This window comes from Oncorhynchus masou, chromosome 15 (genome assembly GCF_036934945.1).
Source record: "Oncorhynchus masou masou isolate Uvic2021 chromosome 15, UVic_Omas_1.1, whole genome shotgun sequence".
Taxonomy (NCBI): domain Eukaryota; kingdom Metazoa; phylum Chordata; class Actinopteri; order Salmoniformes; family Salmonidae; genus Oncorhynchus; species Oncorhynchus masou.
In genome coordinates, this window is record NC_088226.1 from 22,588,001 (window position 1) to 22,613,443 (window position 25,443).

Genomic DNA, 25,443 nt, shown 5'->3' on the forward strand with positions numbered 1-25,443 from the left:
AATGTGAAAAAAGTCAAGGGGTCTGAAAACTTTCCGAAGGCACTGTATATCTCTCCCTACTTCTACCTCAGCAGTGCAGTGCTCTCCTCCCTTGGCATCTACTGTGTTAACTGCGGGAACGCTGGGGAGTTCCACTCCTGGAAATTACCTCAATGTGCTGCTATGACTGACTAGCTGGCTGGTTGACTGACTGGCTGACAGTTACAGAGCTCAGAATCTTGCATACACTACTGGTCCAAAGTTTTAGAACACCTACTCATTCAAGGGTTTTTATATTTTTTTAAAACTTTTTTTTACATTGTATAATAATAGTGAAGACATCAAAACTATGAAATAACACATATGGAATCATGTAGTAACACTTTTTTGGTTAAACAAATGAAAATATATTTGAGATTCTTCAAATAGCCACCCTTTGCCTTAATGACAGATTTGAACACTCTTGGCATTCTCTCAACCAGCTTCATGAGGTGGAATGCATTGGAATGCATTTCAATTAACAGGTGTGCCTTAAAGTTCATTTGTGGAATTTCTTTCCTTCTTAATGCGTTGTTGTGACAAGGTAGGGTTGTTATACAGAAGATAGACGTATTTGGTAAAAGACCAAGTCCATATTATGACAAGAACAGCTCAAATAAGCAAAGAGAGATGACAGTCCATAATTTCCTTAAGACATGAAGGTCAGTCAATTCGGAAAATGTCAAGAACTGTGCAGTCGAAAAAAAAACATCAAGCGCTGTGATGAAACTGGCTCTGATGAAGACCGTCGCAGGAATGGAAGACCCAAAGATACCTCTGCTGCAGAGGATAAGTTCATTAGCGTTACCAACCTCATAAATTGCAGCCCAAATAAATGCTTCACAGAGTTCCAGTATCAGACACATCTCAACATCAACTGTTCAGAGGAGACGGTGTGAATCAGGCCTTCATGGTCGAATTGCTGCAAAAAACACTACTAATGGACACCAATAAGAAGAAGACTTGCTTGGGCCAAGAAACGCGAGCAATGGACATTAGACTGGTGGAAATGTGTCCTTTTGGTCTGGAGTCCAAATCTGAGATCTTTGGTTCCAACCGCCGTGTCTTTGTGAGATGCGGTGTGGGTGAACTGATGATCTCTGCATCTGTATTTCTCACTGTAAGGCATGGAGGAGGTGTTACGGTGTGGGGGTGCTTTGCTGGTGACAGTCTGTGATTTAGTTAGAATTCAAGGCACACTTAACCAGCATAGCTACCACAGCATTCTGCAGTGATACGCCATCCCATCTGCTTTGAGCTTAGTGGGACTATCATTTGTTTTTCAACAGGACAATAACCCAGCACACATCCAGGCTGTATAAGGGCTATTATACCAAGGAGGAGAGTGATGGGTGCTGCATCAGATGACTTGGCCTCCACAATCCCCCAAGATCAATCAAATTGAGATGGTTTGGGATGAGTTGGACGGCAGAGTGAAGGAAAAGCATCCAACAAGTGCTAAGCATATGTGGGAACTCCTTCAAGACTTTTGGAAAAGCATTCCAGGTGAAGCTGGTTGAGAAAATGCCAAGCGTGTGCAAAGCTGTCATCAAGGCAAAGGGTGGCTATTTGAAGAATCTCAAATATAAAATATTTTTGGATTTCTTTAACACTTTTTTTTGGTTACTACATGATGTATTGTTCCATAGTTTTGATGTCTTCACTATTATTCTATAATGTAGAAAAAAGTACAAATAAAGAAAAATGATTGAATGAGTAGGTGACCAAACTTTTGATCGTTAGTGTACATAATATACACACACAGCCTGGTCGCCAAATGACCGGGGACTTTGCCCCTGTTAATTATTACATGCGCCAACTTACTTGCAGCATTTCTATGCTTATTAGAATAGTGAAGCCTTCACATTGACAACAGAACACACACACGAGTGCCTCCATACATCACAAAGGCTCAAAGGTCTATTCGAGTCGCATTGCTTCCCCCCACTGAGATGAGACAGTTTCTCTTTCGCTCACGCACTCGCTCACTCACCTGGACCTTATGTCACTACCAACTCTTTCTTTATCTGTTTTCTCTCTCTCCCTCTGTGTTTTTTCATTTCCCCTTCATGTTGCCTCAACTCTCAAACTGTCTGCTTCATGAGGGCTTGCCTTTCTCAAATTCCCCTTATTAGTACCGCTCATTTTCTCATTCCTTCCTCTTACTCCTTCTTCCTCTCCCTACAGTATGCTTTCCTCTTCTCCCCTTCATCTCCCTGTTCCTCCTCTCCTCTCTCTCTCTCTCTCTCTCTCTCTCTCTCTCTCTCTCTTTCTCTTTTCTCTCTCTCTCTCTCTCTCTCTCTCTCTCTCTCTCTCTCTCGTTGTTGGAAGCGGCCTCTGTCTCTGAACTGAAAATAGAAATCACATGTGGTAAACTGGTCTCCAGTCATACAAAATATATGCATTCGGCCCTGGCTGGTTGGATCGAACTCTTAAGTACTTTGCTGTGTCATGCCACTCCACAGCAAACTACTCTCAATAAAAACTACTCTCAACCGGCTTTTCTGAATGCTGTTCATGCTCACGTCTACTCCACTTTGTTTGAGTTTCATTGCTGTTCAAGAATGGCTGACAGTTTTCAACACAAGGAAAGAACAGGGGGGTATCCTACCAATCAGGTTTGAGGAGTTAGTGAGGTAACTTTATTCAACTCCCAGTTCAACTCTGGATAACCAGTCATACGAACGTGGCTCACCTTCTTAGCCAGCTAAATGTCAACGAATTCTTCAGAACTAACCTGCACCGGGGTCGGCCAAATAAGACGGCATTAACCTTGAGTAATCAAATAAATACTTCAAAAAAGCCTACAATGTAATCTATGTCCGCTAACAGCAGTCATAAGTTGGCGTCGGCGACGGTCTCTCTGGACCACTAAATAACACGGGCCGTCATTAAAACATCAAAACTATCATAATGTCAATATTACTGGATGCAAAGCGGAAGGACGTGTTCTTCTCAAACTCACAGGGGGGTTTCCACACATGCACACCGCTCACGTAACAGGTTTAGGCCAGGGTGTCGTGGGGGGTTTTCCATCCTTAAACAAATTCCTTTTTAGAAAGTTAACTAGTGAGTGTTTGTCTAGAAAACCCTAACCTGGCTCTCAGCCTGACTCAACCCCTGGGAACCAAACTCCCATGGCAAGATCTGTGCCAGCTGACCCGACTCATCCCACATTTTCAGCCAGCTACTTTTTTTCCACTTCATTAATTAACTAGGCTATTTTTTTTATTTAAAAGTTTCAATTCGCTAGTCAGAAAAGTCAGTTGAGCCCTCTCCCACTAGAATGAAATATATGCATCTTGTCACAATCTATTTCTACAGATGCCGTATCTCAGATAGGACAGACTGAACCTTGTTCCCCGGCACATAGACTATTGCAGCATAGATACTGAGACGGGGGTCGGGAGGACACTCTGGCCCCGTCCGACGATACCACCAGATAGGGCTAACCAGGCAGGATATAACCCCATCCATTTTGACTAAGCACAGCCCCCATCACCACTAGAGGGATAGCAACAGACCAACTTACTACCCTGAGACAAGGATGAGTAATACCCACGAAGATGTCCCTCACCGCACGAGCCCCTATAATAGGGTCAGAGGCAGAGAATCCCAGTGGAAAGATGGGAGCTGTCCAGGTCAGAGACAGCAAGGGCGGTACGTCATTCCAGTGCCTTGCCGTTCACCTTTGCACTCAATCATAGGACCTACTGAAGAGATGAGTCTTCAATAAAGACTTAAAGGTTGAGACTGAGTCTGCGTCTCTCACATGGATATGCAGACCATTCCACAAAACTCGAGTTCAATAGGAGAAGGCCCTCCCCTCAGCTGTTTGCTTAGAAATTCTAGGGACAATAAGGAGGCCTGCGTATTGTGACCATAGCGTACGTGTAGGTATGTACGGCAGGACCAAATCAGAGAGATGGGTAGGAGCAAGTGCATGTAATGCTTTGTAGGTTAGCAGTATAATCTTGAAATCAGCCCTAGCCTTAACAGGAAGCCAGTGTAGAGAGGCTAGCACTGGAGTAATATGATCACATTTGTTGGCTCTAGTCAGGATTCTAGCAGCTGTATTTAGCACTAACTGAAGTTTATTTAGTGTTTTATCCAGGTAGCTGTAGAGTAGAGCATTGCAGTAGTCTAATCTAGAAGTGACAAAAGCATGGATTCGTTTTTCTGCATTCTCTCATCTTTCTTGATCTCTCACTGTCTTTCTATCTCGGGTCTATATGGCCTTATTATTGAAGAGTTGAGACATAGGCAGAAGATTAGGACGAGTACGGAGAAAAACGTATGAAATGTATGCATTCACGGCTGTAAATCGCTCTGGATAATATGTAATGTAAACTCAGCAAAAAAAGAAACGTTCCTTTTTCAGGACCCTGTTTTTCAAAGACCATTCGTAAAAATCCAAATAACTTCACAGATCTTCATTGTAAAGAGTTTAAACATTGTTTCCCATGCTTGTTCAGATGAACCATAAACAATTAATGAACATGCACCTGTGGAACGGTCGGTAAGACACTAACAGCTTACAGACGGTAGGCAATTAAGGTCACAGTTATGAAAACTTAGGACACTAAAGAGGCCTTTCTACTGACTCTGAAAAACAACCAAAAGAAAGATGCCCACGGTCCCTGCTCATCTGCGTGAACGTGCCTTAGGAATACTGCAAGGAGGCATGTCCATACTGTGATGTCTGAGACAGGACGGACAGCTGATCATCCTCGCAGTGGCAGATCACCTGTAACAACACAGGATCGGTACGTCCGAACATCACACCAGGTACAGGATGGCCGCAACAACTGCCTGAGTTACACCAGGAATGCACATTACCTCCATCAGTGCTCAGACTGTCCCCAACAGGCTGAGAGAGGCTGGACTGAGGGCTTGTAGGCCTGTTGTAAGGCAGGTCCTACCAGACATCACCGGAAACCACGTCGCCTATGGGCACAAACCTGCCGTCGCTGGACCAGACAGGACTGGCAAAAAGTGCTCTTCACTGACGAGTCGCGGTTTTGTCTCCCCAGGGGTGATGGTCGGATTCACGTTTATCGTCGAAGCAATGAGCGTTATACCGAGGCCTGTACTCTGGAGCGGGATCAATTTGGAGGTGGAGGGTCCGTCATGGTCTGGGGTGGTATGTCACAGCATCATCGGACTGAGCTTGTTATCATTGCAGGCAATCTCAACACTGTGCATTACAGGGAAGACGTCCTCCTCCCTCATGTGGTACCCTTCCTGTAGGCTCATCCTGACATGACCCTCCAGCATGACAATGCCACCAGCCATATTGCTTGTTCTGTGTGTGATTTCCTGCAAGACAGGAATGTCAGTGTTCTGCCATGGCCAGCGAAGAGTCCAGATCTCATTCCCATTGAGCACGTCTGAGACCTGTTGGATCAGAGGGTGAAGGCTGGGGCCATTCCCCCCAGAAATGTCTGGGAAATTACAGGTGCCTTGGTGGAAGAGTGGGGTAACATCTCACAGCAGGAACTGGCAAATCTGGTGCAGTCCATGAGGAGGAGATGCACTGCAGTACTTAATGCAGCTAGTGGCCACACCAGATACCGACGGTTACTTTTGATTTGTTCAGGGACACATTATTCCATTTCTGTTAATCACATGTCTGTGGAACTTGTTCAGTTTATGTCTCAGTTGTTGAATCTTGTTATGTTCATACACAAGTTTGCTGAAAATAAACGCAGTTGACAGTGAGAGGACGTTTCTTTTTTTGCTGAGTTTAGATAAAGGGAGAAGTACTCTCCCATCAGTATGTGCTAAATTGATTTTTAAACTGATGGGTTTATTGGTGTTAAAATACACCAGTTATGCTATTTTGGACCACCAGGCTGCTGATGTCATGCAACCTGATGTTTTTGTATTTATACTTTTTCATAATAACAAGTTTGATGTCTGACGACAATAGGAAGTTTATGAGGTCACTGCGGAAACTGTATACAGACATGTCGATAGACGTAGTATAAACCAGGTTTTAGTCTTGAAATCTTTGTTTGTTTAATACACTACCGTACTCACTATGTTTAGCACATGGCCTCACATGTGAATCCTTAAAGAGATGGGTTGGGCTAAGGCTTAAGTGGGAGTGAACAATGCTGAATGGGTGTAGACAAAGAAGAGCTCTCCTGTAGGTGTACCAAAACATTCAAGGTCCATTTTCTCAAAAGTGGGGTTACAAGTTTATCAACTTTCAAAGCAGAATTACTTTCCCATTGTTCCTCAACTGTAGTGTACGATATACCATTTTCTAGCTCCGAGTCTCTACTTTTATCCAATTTAAAAAAACGCCATTTCAAATTTTGCTACATAAGACCAAATCAAGCCCATCGGTCACATATGATACATTTTTTGGGCTTCAATCCAAGAATCTAGCAGCTGTATTTAGCACTAACTGAAGTTTATTTAGTGTTTTATCTGGGTAGCTGGAGAGTAGCGCATTGCAGTAATCTAATCTAGAAGTGACCGAAGCATGGGTTATGTTTTCTGTGTCCTCTCTATCTTTCTTTATCTCTTGCAGTCTTTCTCTCTCGGTCCTCTTTGGCCTCATTATTGAATACCTGAGATGGTGAAGAAGATTTAGATAAAGGGAGAAGTACCCTCCCATCAATATGTGCTCTCTCTCGCTCTGCCATGACTTCCCATGATCTCAACCAGATGTTGTTGTCAGACGGGGAGAGACTGGGAACCAATCTTTTAGTGCCACTTTCACATCTGTTGTCACCCCCGCCCTTTAACAACTCTTACAGCCTACTAGGGAAAGTGAATACCTAGACAGTTGCACAACTGAATGCATTCAACCGAAATGTATCTTCCGCATTTAACCCAACCCCTCTGAATTACTACGCATTAACCTCGTGCCCAGGCTCGAATTGCTGGCGCGTAGAGCCTGGTAACAGTGTGGGACTGTTTGGAACTTATGGGGGGACAATTTACTGAGTGACATGATAATCAATTCCAATTCTGAGGGAATCACACGACTATGAGGCATGGGGCCAAATCGAGCAGAAAAGTGTTTTGCTATGGTGCACCACATAAATAATTCCCTGTAACCCGAGGTAGTAGGAACATATCTTTGTTCATTCTAATAACTAGCGAGCGTAACTCTGCTAGCCGTCCTGTAACATAGTATATATCATGTCTTCAAATTGAAAAAGTAAAGATACGCCATCAAAGGCAGTTGACGATGTCGTGGTTGTACAGAACACTATCCCAGTAAAAAGTACAAGCACAGTCTTTTCCGTACCAATGACAATGATGTAGAACGCTACGACTATTGCAAAGCACTGGAGGAGATTGTTGGACCCATCTCTGTGGGAGATTGCTTGCCGCTGGCAGTTTGAGGAAAGTGTTGAACCCTTCATAGAAGATACTACAAAAGCAGCTGTGAATTGGAAAGAATATATATTCTGAGAAAGAAAATATCCATGTTGCACAAGCTAACCCAGTTTTCTTTGTTGCGCAAGAACACCGAAACAATACTGGTCCCTCCCTGTATGCAGGACACTTATGGGGAGGTTATAAGGGTTGCGCTAAATGGTGATGGATAGAGATCAGCCAATTAAAACCAGCTGTTTGTTTGTTTGTTTTTGTCCGCTCCTGCCATTGGCTTCCAGTCAAGTCCCGTTCTGAGTCACTTGGAAACCAGAGGATCAGCAGAGAGATTAACTAGGCACTAGGTCTGAAATGATTGTCTGGTAACTCATTGGCCAGACAATCATTTCAGACCTAGTGCCTAGTTAATCTCTCTGCTGATCCTCTGGTTTCCAAGTGACTCAAAGTCTTAATGAAAAATAACTTATAAAAATGTACAAGCTTTTATTAAGTGTTTCCTCCCCTCACCCCTCCATCTTTCTCTCTTCAGGTTCAGGAGCAGGTGTCCATCTCTCTGTCTGTGGCACAGGCCCTAGCTGACGATGTGGACTGTCATGTCTTCCCCTTCAGGGACTTTGGGAAGGGACGCATCAAAAAGCTGAAGATCAGCCCAGACGCCTTCATTCAATTGGCTCTACAGCTAGCTTACTACAGGGTGAGTTAAAGGGGATGTCCTTCAACCAGTTGGCTCTGCAGCCAGCTTCAGGGCCGTGTACATATCATTGGGGGTGCTGGTGCTCTTGGGGGCGGCGGAGGGGGTATTTGCTGGGATTCAAGCAGCTTATGAAATTAGATTCAAGCAGTTTATGAAATTAGCTAGTTTGATGTGCAATTCGTTACATTAAAAAAATGAAAACAAAAAATGTAAATGAGTCTCTAAATAAAATGTAAAAAGTATTTAATAAAATACAAAATTCTACCAGGCAACGAGGGCACTGGTTGAGCTCGATCTGTGCACGTGCCTGGCTAGCTTACTACAGGGTGAGTTAAAGGGGAAGTCACTTCATTCAGCTGGCTCTGCAGCTAGCTTACTACAGGTTGAGTTAATTAATGGGGATGTCCTTCATTCAGCTGGCTCTGCAGCTAGCTTACTACAGGGTAGGCAGGACATTCCTATAACTTACAGTGCGTTTGGAAAGTATTCAGACCCCTTGAAGGCACACACCTGTCTAGATCAGGTCCCACAGTTGACAGTGCATATCAGAGCAAAAACCCAGTCATGACGGCGAATGAATTGTCCGTAGAGCTCCAAAATCTGGGGAAGAGTACCAAAAAATGTCTACAGCATTGAAGGTCCCCAAGAAAACAGTGTCCTCCATCTGTCTTAAATGGAAGAAATTTAGAACTACCAAAACTCTTCCTAGAGCTGGCCGCCCAGCCAAACTGAGCAATTGTGGGGAGAAGGGCCTTGGTCAGGGAAGTGACCAAGAACCCGATGGTTACTCTGACAGAGATCTAGTGTTCCTCAGTGAAGATGGGAGTATTTTCCAGAAGGACAACCATCTCGACAGCACTCCACCAATCAGGCCTTTTAAGGTAGAGTGACCAGACGGAAGCCACTCCTCAGTAAAAGGCACATGAAAGCCCGCTTGGAGTTTGCCAAAAGGCACCTAAAGACTCTCAGACCATGAGAAACAAGATTCTCTGGTCTGATGAACCAGGATTGAACTCTTTGGCCTGAATGCCAAGAGTCACGTCTGGAGGAAACCTGGCACCATCCCTATGGTGAAGCATGGTGGTGGTGGTGGTGGTGGTGGCAGCATCATGCTGTGTGGATGTTTTCCAGCGGCAGGGACTGGGAGACTAGTCAGAATCGAGGCAAAGATGAACAGAGCAAAGTACAGAGAGTTCCTTGCTCCCGAGTGCTCCGGACCTCAGACAGGGCGAAGGTTCACCTTCCAACAGAACAATGACCCTAAGCACAGCGCCAAGATAATGCAGGAGAGGCTTTGGGACAAGTCTCTGAATGTCCTTGAATGGCCCGGCCAGAGCCCGGACTTGAACCCAATCTAACATCTCTGGAGAGACCTGAAAATAGCCGTGCATCAATGCTCCCCATCAAACTTGACAGAGCTTGAGAGGATCTGCAGATAAGAATGGTAGAAACTTCCCAAATATAGGTGTGCCAAGCTTGTAGCGTCATACCCAACAAGACACGAGGTTGTAATCGCTGCCAAAGGTGTAACGGGTCTGAATACTTATGTAAATGTGATATTTCTGTGGAAAAAGTCAAGGGGTCTGAATATTTTCCAAAGGCACTATATATACAACATTGAGAAGACCCTCTATGCTTATTTATTGATTCCAAGTGTTCTTAAGTTCTTTAGAAGTCTGTCATCTATTGCGGTCCATTGCCTAAATCACTGAATTAATCAAAGCTAAAACAAAAAATCTGTCTTAGTTGTACCATTTTACATCTAACTAAGGTGTTTTGTGCACTGATGAGCAGTGTTTATGAAGTTTGACAATGTCATGAAAGCTAGCATGATTTGTCCAACAATAGCTAAGCTAACTAGATGAGCCAGCCGTCATACTTCATGTGAAGCAAAAGGGATGCAGCTAACCCAGTGCGTCACACACAATGTTGAATTCTTCCAATAAAAGCTAGCAAGCTTCTGTTGCTAAATTAGTATCTAGCTGACATTATTATTCGTTTTCACGAAGCAGCTGCCTGTTGCTGCAACTCACGCGAGTTTGTTTGTCAGAAAAAAGGTAGCATTAGCTAGCTAAGTAGTAGCTAGTAGCTATGCCAGTAATGCCACATTAATGTTAACTAGCTACATCTATAGTATGAGGGAGGATTTTGTTTGCTGAGTTTAGGTGCTGTGAAAAGCTCGCTAGGAGCGAGATATGGATCACAACAGAGTATTTCAATCTTGTCAAGATATCTTGGTTTTCCAGGTGTGGTTAGATGTGCGAGCTTGGCGTTAGTTGTCGTCTTTGACCAGACTAGTTGCGCCAGAATGGGAGGTCCTAAAGATGGCGGACACTACAAAATGGAACTCAAAGTGAAGTCACTGGTCCCTATTGATATGATGTAATCTAATGCAGTTTTGGAAATCCCATGGTAAAGGTGCTACTCTTTGAAAGACACATTCAGAAGGCAGATGTGGGTACTAACCAAAGTTTTCCTCCATAAAGTTTTCCTCCACATATACTGTAACTCAAGCGCATTGAAAAAGACCTGTAGCTGATTTTATTTGGCCGCTTTACATTCTTATTTGAATTTAATCTCTGATTTCCATGCATGCTTTAGTCTTGGGTAAGTACTATAGCTAAATATACCTTGTGAATCCTTCTCTGCCAGCTCCCTACTAATACCTCTTGACATGGTATCTTCCCCAGTTCTATCTCCTCTCACTAGTCAAACAAGATGTCAAACTGTTAGGAATTTTTGGAAAGACCAGGGACTCGTTGAGTCATGCCACTGGTGTCAGTTACCTCTAGTAAAGGTCTCTTTCATTCCTTCTGACAAGGAAACGATCATTCCTCTCCTACTCTTACATAGTACACAGGTGTTTGTTTAAGAGGTTAATGACATTACTAGACTACTACAACTGAATAAAATGTGTCATAATACAATAACATTATTATACAATAACATGTTGCAACTAGGAATGGAATTAGAGTAGGCTACCACGGAAATGGTCTATTTCTGTATAATACAATTGTGCAGTATGCTGTACTGTACAAGGTATAAAAAAATAACATAACAATATTATCATCCATGAACATTGAGAAGAATACTGATCATTTCAGATAATTATACTAATAATGTTCCCTTTACCTTTTTTGTCTCCCAGGATCGTAAGACGTTTTGCCTCACCTACGAGGCCTCCATGACACGGCTGTTCCGAGAGGGGAGGACTGAGACTGTACGATCCTGCTCCAATGAGGGCTGTGCCTTTGTCAAAGCTGTGGAGAGCGGAGAAGTAGGCTTACTGATTGGGGATGTTTTAATGTTGCTCATAAGTTCTTCTAGAACCTTCCCAGTGGCTCAGTGAAAATAGATTTCACAGGTTTTACTGTGTTATTGATGCGGAGTCACATTCACTTCGGAATGAATGTGTTCACACACTTGCTAGTGAAACAGATTTCACTCCAGTATAAATAAGGTCATTTAGGAAGAAACGAGTTTCACTCAAAGGGATTTGCATTCTTTCTTCAGACACTGATGACTCTTACGGCTGAAAGATTAATTTAATTCAAATTGAAATTGTGATATTGACATATGCAATATCCATATGTCAAGAGGCCAAAAAAATATTAGCCCTTTGACACAGATATTGAGATGAGAGCAATGCAAGACATTTGTGCTTCACACCAGTGTTTCCTCTGCAGTCATTTAACTGTGGCAATGCGCCAGTGCAAAATCATTGCCGCCATTTCGCAGTTGGCAGGTAACCCCATGTTACCCTAACATTATGTTCACTGTATTGTCACAAGATTTTTGGGACATCCAGTCGTGGCCAAAAGTTTTGTGAATGACACAAATATTAATTTCCACAAAGTTTGCTGCTTCAGTGTCTTTAGATATTTTTGACAGATGTTACTAAGCATTTCATAAGTGTCAAAGGCTTTTATTGACAATTATATGAAGTTGACGCAAAGAGTCAATATTTGCAATGTTGACCCTTCTTTTTCAAGACCTCTGCAATCCGCCCTGGCATGCTGTCAATTAACTTCTGGGTCACATCCTGACTGATGGCAGCCCGTTCTTGCATAATCAATGCTTGGAGTTTGTCAGAATTTGTGGGTTTTGGTTTGTCTTGAGGATTTACCACAAGTTTTCAATGGGATTAAGGTCAGGGGCGTTTCCTGACCAAGGACCCAAAATATTGATGTTTTGTTCCCCGAGCCACCTAGTTATCACTTTTGCCTTATGGCAAGGTACTCCATCATGCTGGAAAGGCATTGTTTGTCACCAAACTGTTCCTGGATGGTTGGGAGAAGTTGCTCTCGGAGGATGTGTTGGTACCATTCTTTATTCATGGCTGTGTTCTTAAGCAAGCCAAGGGAGTGGGCTGAGAAGCAACCCCACACATGCAGGATGCTTTACTGTTGGCATGACACAGGACGGATGGTAGAGCTCACCTTGTCTTCTCCGGACAAGCTTTTTTCCGGATGCCCCAAACAATCTGAAAGGGGATTCATCAGAGAAAGTGACTTTACCCCCGTCCTCAGCAGTCCAATCCCTGTACCTATTGCAGAATATCAGTTTGTCCCTGATGTTTTTTCCTAGAGAGAAGTGGCTTCTTTGCTGCCCTTTTTATGAATGAGTAGGTGTGTCCAAATTTTTGACAAGTCCTGTACATTTCATCAATAGGATTCTAATAAGTTAAAATATCACATTTTGGATCAAGCCAATGATTATTTCCAGTTACCTCAGCATGTATTAAATCCTATTAGCTCATTTTAGAAGTGCTGTTCTCTACCTTGACACTTGTCTCATGGAACGATCAAGTTTTCACCAAATGTTTTGAGTCATAATCTCAATTGCAATATCTAGCTCCAGGATTATGACAGATTTGCTCATACCTGATTAATAACTGCACTTAACTCCATTATCTGCACCTCACAGAGTTAAACTACTACATTCTCAACTAAATAAAAAAAATACTCCAAAAGTAATTAGCATATATCCATTAAAATAATGAGGATTAACTCTATAATAATCTCCTACTCTAGCGGAACCAGTTTCACGCCATAAATATGTACATTAACCTCTTATGGGGGTTTTACTCTCATATTAGTTGTTTTTTTAGTAACCTCTTTTGCCCCACTACTACCATCAACTGTAATCACAATTCATCATATCTAACTTCTAACAGACAGGTTATCTTATTACAGGGGCCGGAGCACTGCAGGCGGCTTTTCCGATTGGCTGCTGAGAAGCACCAGAACCTCTACCGATTGGCCATGACAGGGTCCGGCATTGACAGGCACCTCTTCTGCCTGTACGTGGTGTCTAAATACCTGGGGGTGGAGTCACCGTTCCTAACAGAGGTAGGTGGCTAACCTGCTAGCAAGAATAGTATCCCCCTTCCCGGCACGTCCCCATTTTCTGTAAACAAATCAGCACACAAAGATGCAATTCGTTAACTTCAGTAGCAGTGCGTGGCTACATTTACTGTTGAAGTAAAATACCCTTTATTCTGAAGCCCTAATTGGCATTTTTAGAATTTCCACCCATGGGGAAATGTTTCTAGCAAGAGACATTATTAGCAGAATCTGTTTTAATACTACACAAATTACCAAACTGAATGGCTACTCTGACACTGACAAACGGAGATCAATGCAAACAATAGCCCAGACCAGGCCAATAAAGAGACGCACAGAGAGTACAATATTAGGATACAGCCTTATTCTAAAGTGGATTAAATTGTTTTTTCCCCCTCATCAATCTACATACAATGCCCCATAACGACAAAGCAAAAACAGTTTTTAGAATTTTTTTGCAAATGTATTAAAAGTACAGAACTTATCACATTTACATAAGTATTCAGGCCCTTTACTCAGTACTTTGTTGAAGCACCATTGGCAGCGATTACAGCCTCGAGTCTTCTTGGGTATGACGCTACAAGCTTGGAAAAGCTGTATTTGGGGAATTTCTCCCATTCCTTTTAATTTTTAATTTTACCTTTATTTAACCAGGCAAGTCAGTTAAGAACAAATTCTTATTTTCAATGACGGCCTGGGAACAGTGGGTTAACTGCCTGTTCAAGGGCAGAACGACAGATTTGTACCTTGTCAGCTCGGGGATTTGAACTCACAACCTTTCGGGTGGTAGTCCAACGCTCTAATGGGGAACGTTGCTGCAGAGCTATTTTCAGGTCTCTCCAGAGATGTTTGATTGGGTTCAAGTCCAGGCTCTGGCTGGGCCACTCAATGACATTCAGAGACTTGTCCCAAAGCCACTCCTGCGTTGTCTTGGCTGTGTGCTTAGGGTCATTGTTCTGTTGGAAGGTGAACCTTCGCCCCAGTCTGAGGTCCTGAGTGCTCTGGAGCAGGTTTTCATCAAGGCTCTCTCTGTACTTTGCTCTGTTCATTTTTCCTTCAAACCTGACTAGTCTCTCAGTCCCTGCTGCTGAAAAACATCCACACAGCATGATGCTGTCAGCTCCATGTTTCACTGTAAGGATGGTGCCAGGATTCCTCCAGGTGTGACGCTTGGCATTCAGGCGAAATAGTTCAATCTTTCTCATGGTCTAAGAGTCCTTTAGGTGTATTTTTTCAAACTCCAAGCGGGCTGTCATGTGCCTTGTACTGAGGAATGGCTTCCATCTGTCCACTCTACCATAAAGGCCTGATTGGTGGAGTGCTGCAGAGATGGTTGTCCTTCTGGAAGGTTCTCCCCCCATCGCTCTGTCAGAGTGACCGTTGTGTTCTTGGTCACCTCACTGACCAAGGCCCTTCTCCCCCGATTGCTCAGTTTGGCCGGGCAGCCAGCTCTATGAAGAGTCTTGGTGGTTCTAAACTTCTTCCATTTAAGAATGATGGAGGCCACTGTGTTGTTGGGGACCTTCAATGTTGCAGAAATGTTTTGGTACCCTTCCTCAGATCTGTGCTTCGACACAATCCTGTCTCGATGGACAATTCCTTCGACCTCATAGCATGGTTTTTACTCTGACGTGCACTGTCAACTGTGGGACCTTATATAGACAGGTGTGTGCCTTTCCAAATCATGTCCAATCAATTGAATTTACAACAAGTGAACTCCAATCAAGTTCTGGAAACGTCTCAAGGATGATCAATGGAAACATGATGCACCTGAGCTCAATTTTGAGTCTCATAGCAAACGGTCTGAATACTTATGTACATTTCTAATATTTTATTTGTAATGCATTTGCTAAAATTTCTAAACCTGTTTTTCGGCTTTGTCATTATGGGGTATTGCGTGTGATTGATGAGGAAAACAATGAATTTAATCAATTTTAGAACAAGGCTGTAACATAATATAACCTGGAAAAAGTGAAGGGGTCTGAGTACTTTCCGATTCCACTAGGCTCCAATAGGCTCCCAAGGAAACTTTCCAGCAGCACTGACTCACCCAATGATGAAGGTGAAGGCTACTCACCGGTGATGGCTCTGCGCCCGACGTGGCAAGAGTCTATCTCAAGATATGCTACTTTTGAAAAACAGTGCTGCTATTTGCTCAAAATTGGAAGTTGTTGAGAGAAAAAAAAGAAAAAAAAAATATATATATATATATATATATATATATATATATATATATATATATATATATATATATATATATTGGTTCCACAGACAAATTATGTTTCTCTTTTCAGCAGTAGGCATTTACTTTCCAAAATGTGTTTTTTCCACATTGTAATTGGAAGTTTGAGAAAGGCAAACTTGACAGCTGCAAACAACCATAGAAATATTATCCATAGAAGGCAGTTCCCATTCAATTCGGGACTGGCTAGTGTATTGCTAGTGTACCCTTGAGCTTAACAGTCAAATTGCCAAGTAAAGAGAATCCTTAACTTCAGCCCCTGTAAGCCCCTGCATTAATCAGGCCCTGGTGTTTGTGTGTCAGGCTCTGTTAATATCCTGTAGTGTCTGAAATAAGATAGTGGGTTCAATTCCCGGACCACTCATACTTAAAAAATAAAATAAAATGTATACACGCATGACTGTAAGTCGCTTTGGTTAAAAGCGTCTGCTAGGGTGCCGACAACACCTAGATCCTTCTGTGTGTCTGTCCATCTAGGTGCTGTCAGAGCCCTGGCGCCTCTCCACCAGTCAGACTCCGGTTCAGCAGTTGGAGCTGTTTGACATGAAGAACCACCCAGACTTTATATCTCTGGGGGGAGGCTTTGGCCCTGTGAGTAAACACACACCACGATGCAGGTACACACACACACCTCTACCCAGACTTCAACTACCGGGGAAGCTTTGGCCCTGTGAGTACACACACCCCTACGCAGACACACACACCCTTTTGCTACTTTTCCCACTTCTTACCTCTGTTCCAGGTGGCAGACGATGGCTACGGAGTGTCGTACATTATCGTAGGAGAGGACATGATCAACTACCATGTATCCTGCAAGCACTCCTTCTCTGAGACGGTTAGTGTGTGTTATACACTCACATGTATTGGTGACAGATGTTAACGTGCATATACAGTGCCTTGCGAAAGTATTCGGCCCCCTTGAACTTTGCGACCTTTTGCCACATTTCAGGCTTCAAACATAAAGATATAAAACTGTATTTTTTTGTGAAGAATCAACAACAAGTGGGACACAATCATGAAGTGGAACGACATTTATTGGATATTTCAAACTTTTTTAACAAATCAAAGACTGAAAAATTGGGCGTGCAAAATTATTCCGCCCCTTTACTTTCAGTGCAGCAAACTCTCTCCAGAAGTTCAGTGAGGATCTCTGAATGATCCAATGTTGACCGAAATGACTAATGATGATAAATACAATCCACCTGTGTGTAATCAAGTCTCCGTATAAATGCACCTGCACTGTGATAGTCTCAGAGGTCCGTTAAAAGCGCAGAGAGCATCATGAAGAACAAGGAACACACCAGGCAGGTCCGAGATACTGTTGTGAAGAAGTTTAAAGCCGGATTTGGATACAAAAAGATTTCCCAAGCTTTAAACATCCCAAGGAGCACTGTGCAAGCGATAATATTGAAATGGAAGGAGTATCAGACCACTGCAAATCTACCAAGACCTGGCCGTCCCTCTAAACTTTCAGCTCATACAAGGAGAAGACTGATCAGAGAGGCAGCCAAGAGGCCCATGATCACTCTGGATGAACTGCAGAGATCTACAGCTGAGGTGGGAGACTCTGTCCATAGGACAACAATCAGTCGTATATTGCACAAATCTGGCCTTTATGGAAGAGTGGCAAGAAGAAAGCCATTTCTTAAAGATATCCATAAAAAGTGTTGTTTAAAGTTTGCCACAAGCCACCTGGGAGACACACCAAACATGTGGAAGAAGGTGCTCTGGTCAGATGAAACCAAAATTGAACTGTTTGGCAACAATGCAAAACGTTGGCGTAAAAGCAACACAGCTCATCACCCTGACCACACCATCCCCACTGTCAAACATGGTGGTGGCAGCATCATGGTTTGGGCCTGCTTTTCTTCAGCAGGGACAGGGAAGATGGTTAAAATTGATGGGAAGATGGATGGAGCCAAATACAGGACCATTCTGGAAGAAAACCTGATGGAGTCTGCAAAAGACCTGAGACTGGGACGGAGATTTGTCTTCCAACAAGACAATGATCCAAAACATAAAGCAAAATCTACAATGGAATGGTTCAAAAATAAACATATCCAGGTGTTAGAATGGCCAAGTCAAAGTCCAGACCTGAATCCAATCGAGAATCTGTGGAAAGAACTGAAAACTGCTGTTCACAAATGCTCTCCATCCAACCTCACTGAGCTCGAGCTGTTTTGCAAGGAGGAATGGGAAAAACATTCAGTCTCTCGATGTGCAAAACTGATAGAGACATACCCCAAGCGACTTACAGCTGTAATCGCAGCAAAAGGTGGCGCTACAAAGTATTAACTTAAGGGGGCTGAATAATTTTGCACGCCCAATTTTTCAGTTTTTGATTTGTTAAAAAAGTTTGAAATATCCAATAAATGTCATTCCACTTCATGATTGTGTCCCACTTGTCGTCGATTCTTCACAAAAAAATACAGTTTTATATCTTTATGTTTGAAGCCTGAAATGTGGCAAAAGGTCGCAAAGTTCAAGGGGGCCGAATACTTTCGCAAGGCACTGTAGCAAATGGAAACGTTGACAAGCGGTACATTTTTGTCTCTCTTTTAAACCGACACAGATCATGCATGGCCAACTGAACATTATGAATGTGCCCTTTTAAAGACCCCCACCACCCTCTCATCTCCCTTTCTCTGTCTACTGTATCTATCCCTCCCTCCCTTCTATTTGTACAAGTCTTTAACCCCCACTCCCAATAAGTAAAGCCACATTGAAATCTGTCTCTCTCTCTCTCTCCATCTTTTTCCATCATATTTCTCCCCAGAAATAAACCAAGTCAAATCATTGTATCTCCTATTTCTCTTTCTCAGGACTCACACCGGTTTGGGGCCCAGATCAGTCGGGCTCTATTGGACCTCCTCTCTGTGCTTACCCCAGCTAAGACGGAGAACTCACAGGCTCAGGATAAGAAACAGCAGTGAACACTTACAGGGAAAGAAGGGACTATGGGGTGGGATGGGGGTAGGGGTTTGCTTTGTTTTTTGATAGTGGGATAATATTATATTGAGCGTGGTTGTGTATAAAGAAAGCCCTAAGATTCGGTGTGATGGAGGGGTGGATGGAGGGAGAGAGAGTTGAAGAGATGGAGAAGTGCAATAGGAAGCAAGGGAACTAACAAGGATGAGGCAGAGAGCTTGGGAAGAAGGGATGGGGAAGTGAGAGAAAAATCTCCACAAAAAGAGAAGGGAATTAGTGGAGGTTATCCCCACATAGGTCAGAGGTAGGCAATAACTTTTTTTTCTTGTTTTTCTTTCTTTGTGAACCCACCATTATGGCTTTCTTTTCTATTTTATCATCTTGGTTGTGAACTACTGTTGGAAAGAGTTGTAATGTTTGATTGAAAAGTCCTTTTAAGTTGGCCTCAAAAAGACTTCCCTAGTTAAAAATGCATCTATAGGAGAAGCAGTGGAAGTTTAAAGAAGCGGGACTGACTTGTAATTTTGGTTTAACTCTGTTCTCACGTGAATGTAGATCACTAACGGAATGGGTCGGCTGCAGTGAACATCAATCATTAGGATAAGATATCAGGGGCAGGGTTGGGGTCTATTCCATTTCAATCGATTCAGGAAGTAATTTCAAATTCAGTGATTTAAAAACAATTCAATTAGTTTTTTCAATGATTTCTCAATACATAAGAGAAGGAGAAACAGTTAATATTCTGTTTTTCTATTTTAATAAAAATCACTTTTGAATTTACTTTATTAAAATGTAATTGATCCAAACCCTGTCAAGAATATCTTCTTAATTTTTTGTCTAGGGATCATCTCCAGGGCTCGTATTCATAAGAGTGTTGATGTCGGGACAGTTTTGCCTTTTTAGATCCTAATTAATAAGAGTATATGAACAGGGATGGATCCTAGATCAGCACAGCTACTCTGAGATGCTTTTTGATTACGGGCGAGATTCATTTTTGTTTTTAAACACCCTCACCAGTAGAAATCCATTTTTTTTTTTAGTTGAAAGACAATGGCCAGAGCCTACCTTTTGTTTCAGGGCTGGGTTTTATGTCAATGTTACCAGCATGGCATTGTTAATTCATCAGAAACCACTGCAAAGTTATTCTTCTTCGCGATTGGATCATTTGTAAACGTTTACTTATTTTTTTGATAGTCTGTATTAAAAGTATAAATATAAAATGGTCATATATATATTTTGTAAATGGTATAAATGCGTGATATGATGGTGTTTTGCAAACCCGCTTCCCCCCGTTTCTGAATGGTTTTGACAACTAAAGTTTTTGCTTCACTACAGGCTCCACTGTTTTGATTGGTGGAAGGTTAGCTAGAAACCACAAGTGTCTATTCAGATAATGAAAAGGCACCAGCGAAAGAAAATGTAAAGCAAATTTCTAGTTAATGTAAGTAAAGTCATTGTGGCCTATCATTTCAATTCCCCTGTGAGAACCATAAGATGACTTGGCTTTGCTGTACCCCATCCAAAACCTGCCAGCAGCCTGCCTACTGTACCAAAGGTTGCACGACAATGTCGAAAACGCATATCAGCAGTCGCTATAAATATTACAGGAGCTTCATATTATTCTCTGTAATTATTTTTATGGTGGAGTCGAGGCCATAATTTGTGGAAGATGCCCAAACTTTGGAGATAACGATAGATGGCGGTGTCAAAGATAGGCCAGTGTTTTCCATCTGTGGCTGAGTTTTCCCTGAATCAATGCTTATGACAAATCCAGCTCCGGAACCAGCCATAGATCTACAGTAGCTGGCTACTGGTGTAGTAAAAAAAAATGCAACAAGTAACATTAACTAGCAAGATAAGGTTAGCAAGATGACGAGCTAGATAATGTTAGCAAGACAGACTGCTGTCAGTGCCCTATTTGTTGATGATTACGTCAAAATAGTAGCGGCAACTTCCTCTGGGGGGGGGGTCCTTTAAGTTCCCCAGAATGTGATCATCTATAGCAGAGAGGAAGAGGCGAAGCACAACGTTTCACTCACGCCAAAATCTTTCCAAAACAAGCTAATGCATTTCTATGGGCTTATTTTGGCCCTACGCTTGTCGCCTGCCTTCCCGCCTTTGGGACATGAGTAATCTCATCATTATCTATACATCTCTGTCTGTAGGTGCCCACACCAGCCGACCCAGCAGCACTAGTTTAATGTATATGTCAGTGTTTCTCAGTCCTGGTTCTGGGGACCCAAAACGGGTGCAAAAAAAGTGTTCTTGCCCTGGCGCTAACACACCTGATTCAACTAATCCCTTGATGATTCGTTTGAGTCAAGTGTGTCAGTGCTAGGGCAAAGAAACTAAACGTTTCCCAATCCTAGTCCTGGGGATGTGTTGCTCAGAACCTAGGTGGATGGAACCTAAATCCATGTTTACCTGTTTTGTTTGTTGCATGTGTAGTGAGTAGGATGCTCATATTATTGTCGGTCATTTTGCATATTAAGAATCATTTAAATGTAAACGTGACTGTGAAAATGCCGTTAACCAATTGTAATGATAGTATGAATGGAATACTTTTCATGGCCTAGTAGGTACTGTTTGTGACAAAGTTGACAAGGTTGACTGCTGTCTTAGCTGGTGATTAAGGTGATTAAGAAAATCCAGAAATGATTGATTGGAAGGCAATTTCAGCTCAGGAGAAGGGCTGAGTTTCAAGTCTTTGATTGGAGCAATGCCGTGATCAGGGCTATTCAATGTTGGTCCTGGAGGGCCAAATCACTTCTGGGTTTCATCTTCTCTTTCTAATCAGGGACCGATTCAGACCTGGGACACCAGGTGAGTGCAATAAAAACCAGAAGCATTTTGGTCCACTAGGACCGGAATTGAACAGCCCAGTGGCCTAGTTGAATGAATGGTCTATGTTTACTAACCAGATATACGCCTGAATCAATTCCCTTGAATTGACAGCAATCACTGGTGGTGATATTGTTGGAGGAATTGACCCTAAACTTTGCAGGTAAAAGATAAAGAGAACCATGTGCACACTATTGTGTCTAGAGCCAGGTGCTGGTTCTGCCAGTGGCAATGGCGTATCCTATAAACAACAATGCAACAAATTAATTGGTTTTGTATTGTGCTTTTCCATGTGAGTATGAGTCTCTCTCTCTCTGTGTGGTGTGTGTGTCATTCCTTGAGCATGCATGAGCTACCATGGACACAGCTGCTCCAACCTAAAATGATTTCGAAGTGATTTGGGTAGATGCTGTGATATCAAAGAGCACCCATGCAGCTCCACTCCAAATCTTCCTCTACTATGTGAAGATCTTTAACTTCTGTCACCAGGGAAGTTAATCCGTAGTCGATAGGGATTTATTTTTATTTATTTAGGAATTAGGTTAGAACAATGGAATACAAAATACATGAGCGTATTTGTACTGCAAATTAATCATTTCCATTCAAAGACATTCATATTTCATCATAATTCCGTGTGGTTTTCATGCCTTATGCACCCCTGCGGAAACTGTTACTAACGCAATCGACGCCTCCATGTGTAGGCTTTGAGTGTCCGCAGTGTAAAGGGAATTGATCTTATTTTCCGGCTCTGAATTACAGCCACCTGCACTGACCGCAAAAGACCTGAACTGCGATTCCGAGAATGGCATTTAAAACAGGCATCTTTAGATTATAATGTCCACTCGTTGATTTATATGCGGGGAGTTTCGAAATGTCTACGTCAATTTATAACGTTGGATTAGAACTCCAATAACATCATATTCCTTCCGCGATATGTGAATGTATCCTCGTGGTGCCATAAAGGGTCGTTGAGGTCTCAATGCAGACAGCGCGGGGGTCATAACAAGTCCCCAGAATGTCCAAGTGGTACAGGGACCTTTTTTTACGTTAAGGGAGAAGAGGAGGGCCGGTGTGGCAGTTTAAACTACAAAAGCGCTGTAGTCTACAAAAGTGAAAGTAATGTCAAAAGGCACGCTTGCACAACGTCCAGAACAGACACTAAAAGGTAAGGTGTTGCTGATATTCGATCTATTTCTGTTTTCCCATGCCGATGTCTTTGTAATTGCTATAGGCTTGTTAATAATACACATTTCTACACATAACCTCTATGTAATAGTTTTTTATACCACAGGTAGGCATTTGGGCAACTAGATTCAGACGCAGGTCGGTTTTTGTTTGAGTGACTGGTCGGGGGACTGGAACGTAATTATCATTTATAGGTAGTTCTACACTGCAAACTGCCCATCTAGGCGCCAAAAGGGATTGTATTTGAAAAGAACAACCATTTCATACATTGAGACACGGCCACGTCTATTTTTATTCGTGGGAATACTTGGGAACAGATTTCATAAATTAAACACGTTTAGCTGAATTCCTGGTATTGTCTGTTTTGGGGGTGCCTTTTTTTTGGGGGGGGGGGTAAATTCCCATGTATGGAATGATGTGAAAATGTTGCTTTAGATAGCCAATGTACCCACTCTGGGATTGGCACATGCACTCTAGCCAACACCTAGCAGATACATCCAACTGCGACAGTGTGAGAGGAGAGAGAGGGATCCAATCAATCAGAATAAACCAAATTGAAACACAGTCAAAACAAAACTACATTGTTTATTGGGAAGCACAAACACAAAGCAAAATGCAGTGCTATCTGGCCCTAAATCACCGTGGCTAAATATTTGAACATGGTTACTGATAAAAACCTTGATAAAGTACAGGCTCAGTGAGCACAGCCTTGCCATTGAGAAGGGTAGACACAGGAAAACCTGTCTCCCTGTAGAGGATAGGCTGTGCAACCACTGCACAACAGCAGAACCTGAGACGGAGTTGCTTTTCCTGACAAAATGTCAGAAATATAAAACGATTAGAGAGTGTCATTTTCTCAAATTTGAAACCCTTATTCAAGGTTTCAAAGACCTCTCTGATGAGGATAGGCTACCCGTTCTGAGGACACCGAGAGCTGTGGGTTGGAAGCGCACTACATTGCTGCCTGCCATAAGTTGAGGGACAGTGTCTGACAGACCAATAAACCTGCACATGTACTCTACTGTATGCTTATTGTTATTGTTGAATGTATGGTTATTTTGACCCTTGGATATTGTTGTCCCTTGACAATTTTGATTCTCATTTTTATATTGTAATTATCCAAAATGAGAGAGAGAGAGAGAGAGATAATAGGTGGTTGACAAGGCATCTCAACTCTATAGTGTTCTATGCTGTGGATAGTCTTTGTGATGCTAGCTGCCTTGTCTAGTCAGCCTAGTGGTATGTAGAATTCATGCACCGTTGCTGCTGCTGCAAAAACAAAGAAACGGATGACACAAGAATCACATTAGCATAAAAAAACAAACACATACACACATGCACATAAACAAGCATACATGCAGATAAACTATTCTCTTGTCTCTTCTTTTTGTCAGAAACAACACACACACACTCTCTCTGTGTATCCAGATACAGTAGATTTTAAACTTCACAAAATGATCTGAACACTGACGGCCTACTCCGGCCAAACCCGGACACCGCTGGGCCAATTGTGCCCCACCCAAAGGGACCCCCTATCGCGGCCAAGTGTGATACATTTTTTTTTAGCAATTCCAGGCTGTATCTCACTCAGGGTTGCAATTTACTGTTGAGTTTGAATAATAGAATACACAAGGTGCAATTTCGAAATTTGGTTGTCACTCAATTAGCCAATGTCATCAAAAACATTTTTGTTGGTAAACTTGCAGGCATGGTCAAATTACCATGATCATCAGTTATCATATGAAAAACAGAAAGCATTTGCCTCCATCCAATGGCAATATGTGTAGAATTGCAGGATATTAGCTGTAAAACTGCACATTTAGACCTATTTCATCTGTATCCTAAACTGCATGCTTTCCCGAGTCACAGTGGGAGGAACCGAGGTAAAGACAGATTCAGGTTGGATATTAAACGGATATTTGCCTGTAGATTTCGTTACGTCCACCAAGAGCAGTTAGGGACCGTCAACATAGTGGCAAATCTAATTGTTTGAATTTCAATAGCTTTTTAACCATAACTGCTAAAACTTTGAAAACAGGTTCGAGCTAACCCGATGGCTTAGACACACATTGCACACACTTTCTTGGTTGATTTATATCTTGCACTAATTTAAATGACTTACTAACATTTTTGAATTTCAATAGCTCCTTGGTCATGTGACCTACTGACTTCAAACAAGGTTCAGAATGAACACTCAGTGGGCCTACACATTGCACACCCTTTAGTTTGCCCATTTTTATCTCACTCAATTTGACATGAATTTAATGTTTTTCACTGTTTCCAATTTCAATTTCTCCTTGGTCATGAGACCTATTGACCTCAACATGTTCTGAATGTACACTCAGTGGGCCTACACATTGCACACCTTTTATTTTGTACATTTTCATATCACAAGTTTTTACATCAACTTTTTAAAACTTTCTCATTTCAATAGCTCCTTGGTCATGTGATCTACGAGACTCAAACGAGGTTCAGAATGTTCACTGACTACCCTTCTATATTGCACACCCTTTTGTTTGCCCATTTTCATCTCACATATTTTTACATTTTTATTTAAAATGTCAATATCTCTGTGGTCATGTGAACTACTGGACACAAGCTACTTTCAGAATGTCCACAGACTGGTGGAGACAGCGCCACGAGGCATCCAGTGCGGTAACGCGACCGATCCCGGAGAAGCTGACGGGAGCCCCGGGGAGAGTTCTCTATTCTTTGTGAAGGGCAGTGCGCCCTGGAATGGGTTCGCCCCTAGAGAGGGGCCCAAGCCCTGGAAAGCGTTTCGGTGGCCTACGGTGAGCTCTCCCTGACCCTTGAAAATCTGGGGGAGAGGGTGT

At 42.5% G+C, this 25,443-nt stretch overlaps 2 protein-coding genes across 4 annotated transcripts in view; both read left to right on the forward strand.

Annotated features, from left to right (window-relative positions):
- cpt1a2b (carnitine palmitoyltransferase 1A2b) overlaps positions 1 to 19,912 on the forward strand; it is a 53,406-nt gene extending 33,494 nt beyond the window's left edge. For both annotated transcript variants that reach the window (XM_064988725.1, XM_064988726.1), the window contains exons 14-19: positions 7,904 to 8,068; positions 11,217 to 11,345; positions 13,264 to 13,419; positions 16,133 to 16,246; positions 16,398 to 16,490; positions 18,478 to 19,912. In XM_064988725.1, the coding sequence (XP_064844797.1) occupies positions 7,904 to 8,068; positions 11,217 to 11,345; positions 13,264 to 13,419; positions 16,133 to 16,246; positions 16,398 to 16,490; positions 18,478 to 18,588 (768 nt within the window). In that variant the 3' untranslated portion in view covers positions 18,589 to 19,912. The remainder of the gene's footprint in view (positions 1 to 7,903; positions 8,069 to 11,216; positions 11,346 to 13,263; positions 13,420 to 16,132; positions 16,247 to 16,397; positions 16,491 to 18,477) is intronic.
- A 1,877-nt stretch (positions 19,913 to 21,789) lies between these two features.
- LOC135555919 (uncharacterized) overlaps positions 21,790 to 25,443 on the forward strand; it is a 28,629-nt gene continuing 24,975 nt past the window's right edge. For both annotated transcript variants that reach the window (XM_064988730.1, XM_064988731.1), the window contains exon 1: positions 21,790 to 22,589. The gene's annotated coding sequence lies outside the window, so the exon portion shown is untranslated. The remainder of the gene's footprint in view (positions 22,590 to 25,443) is intronic.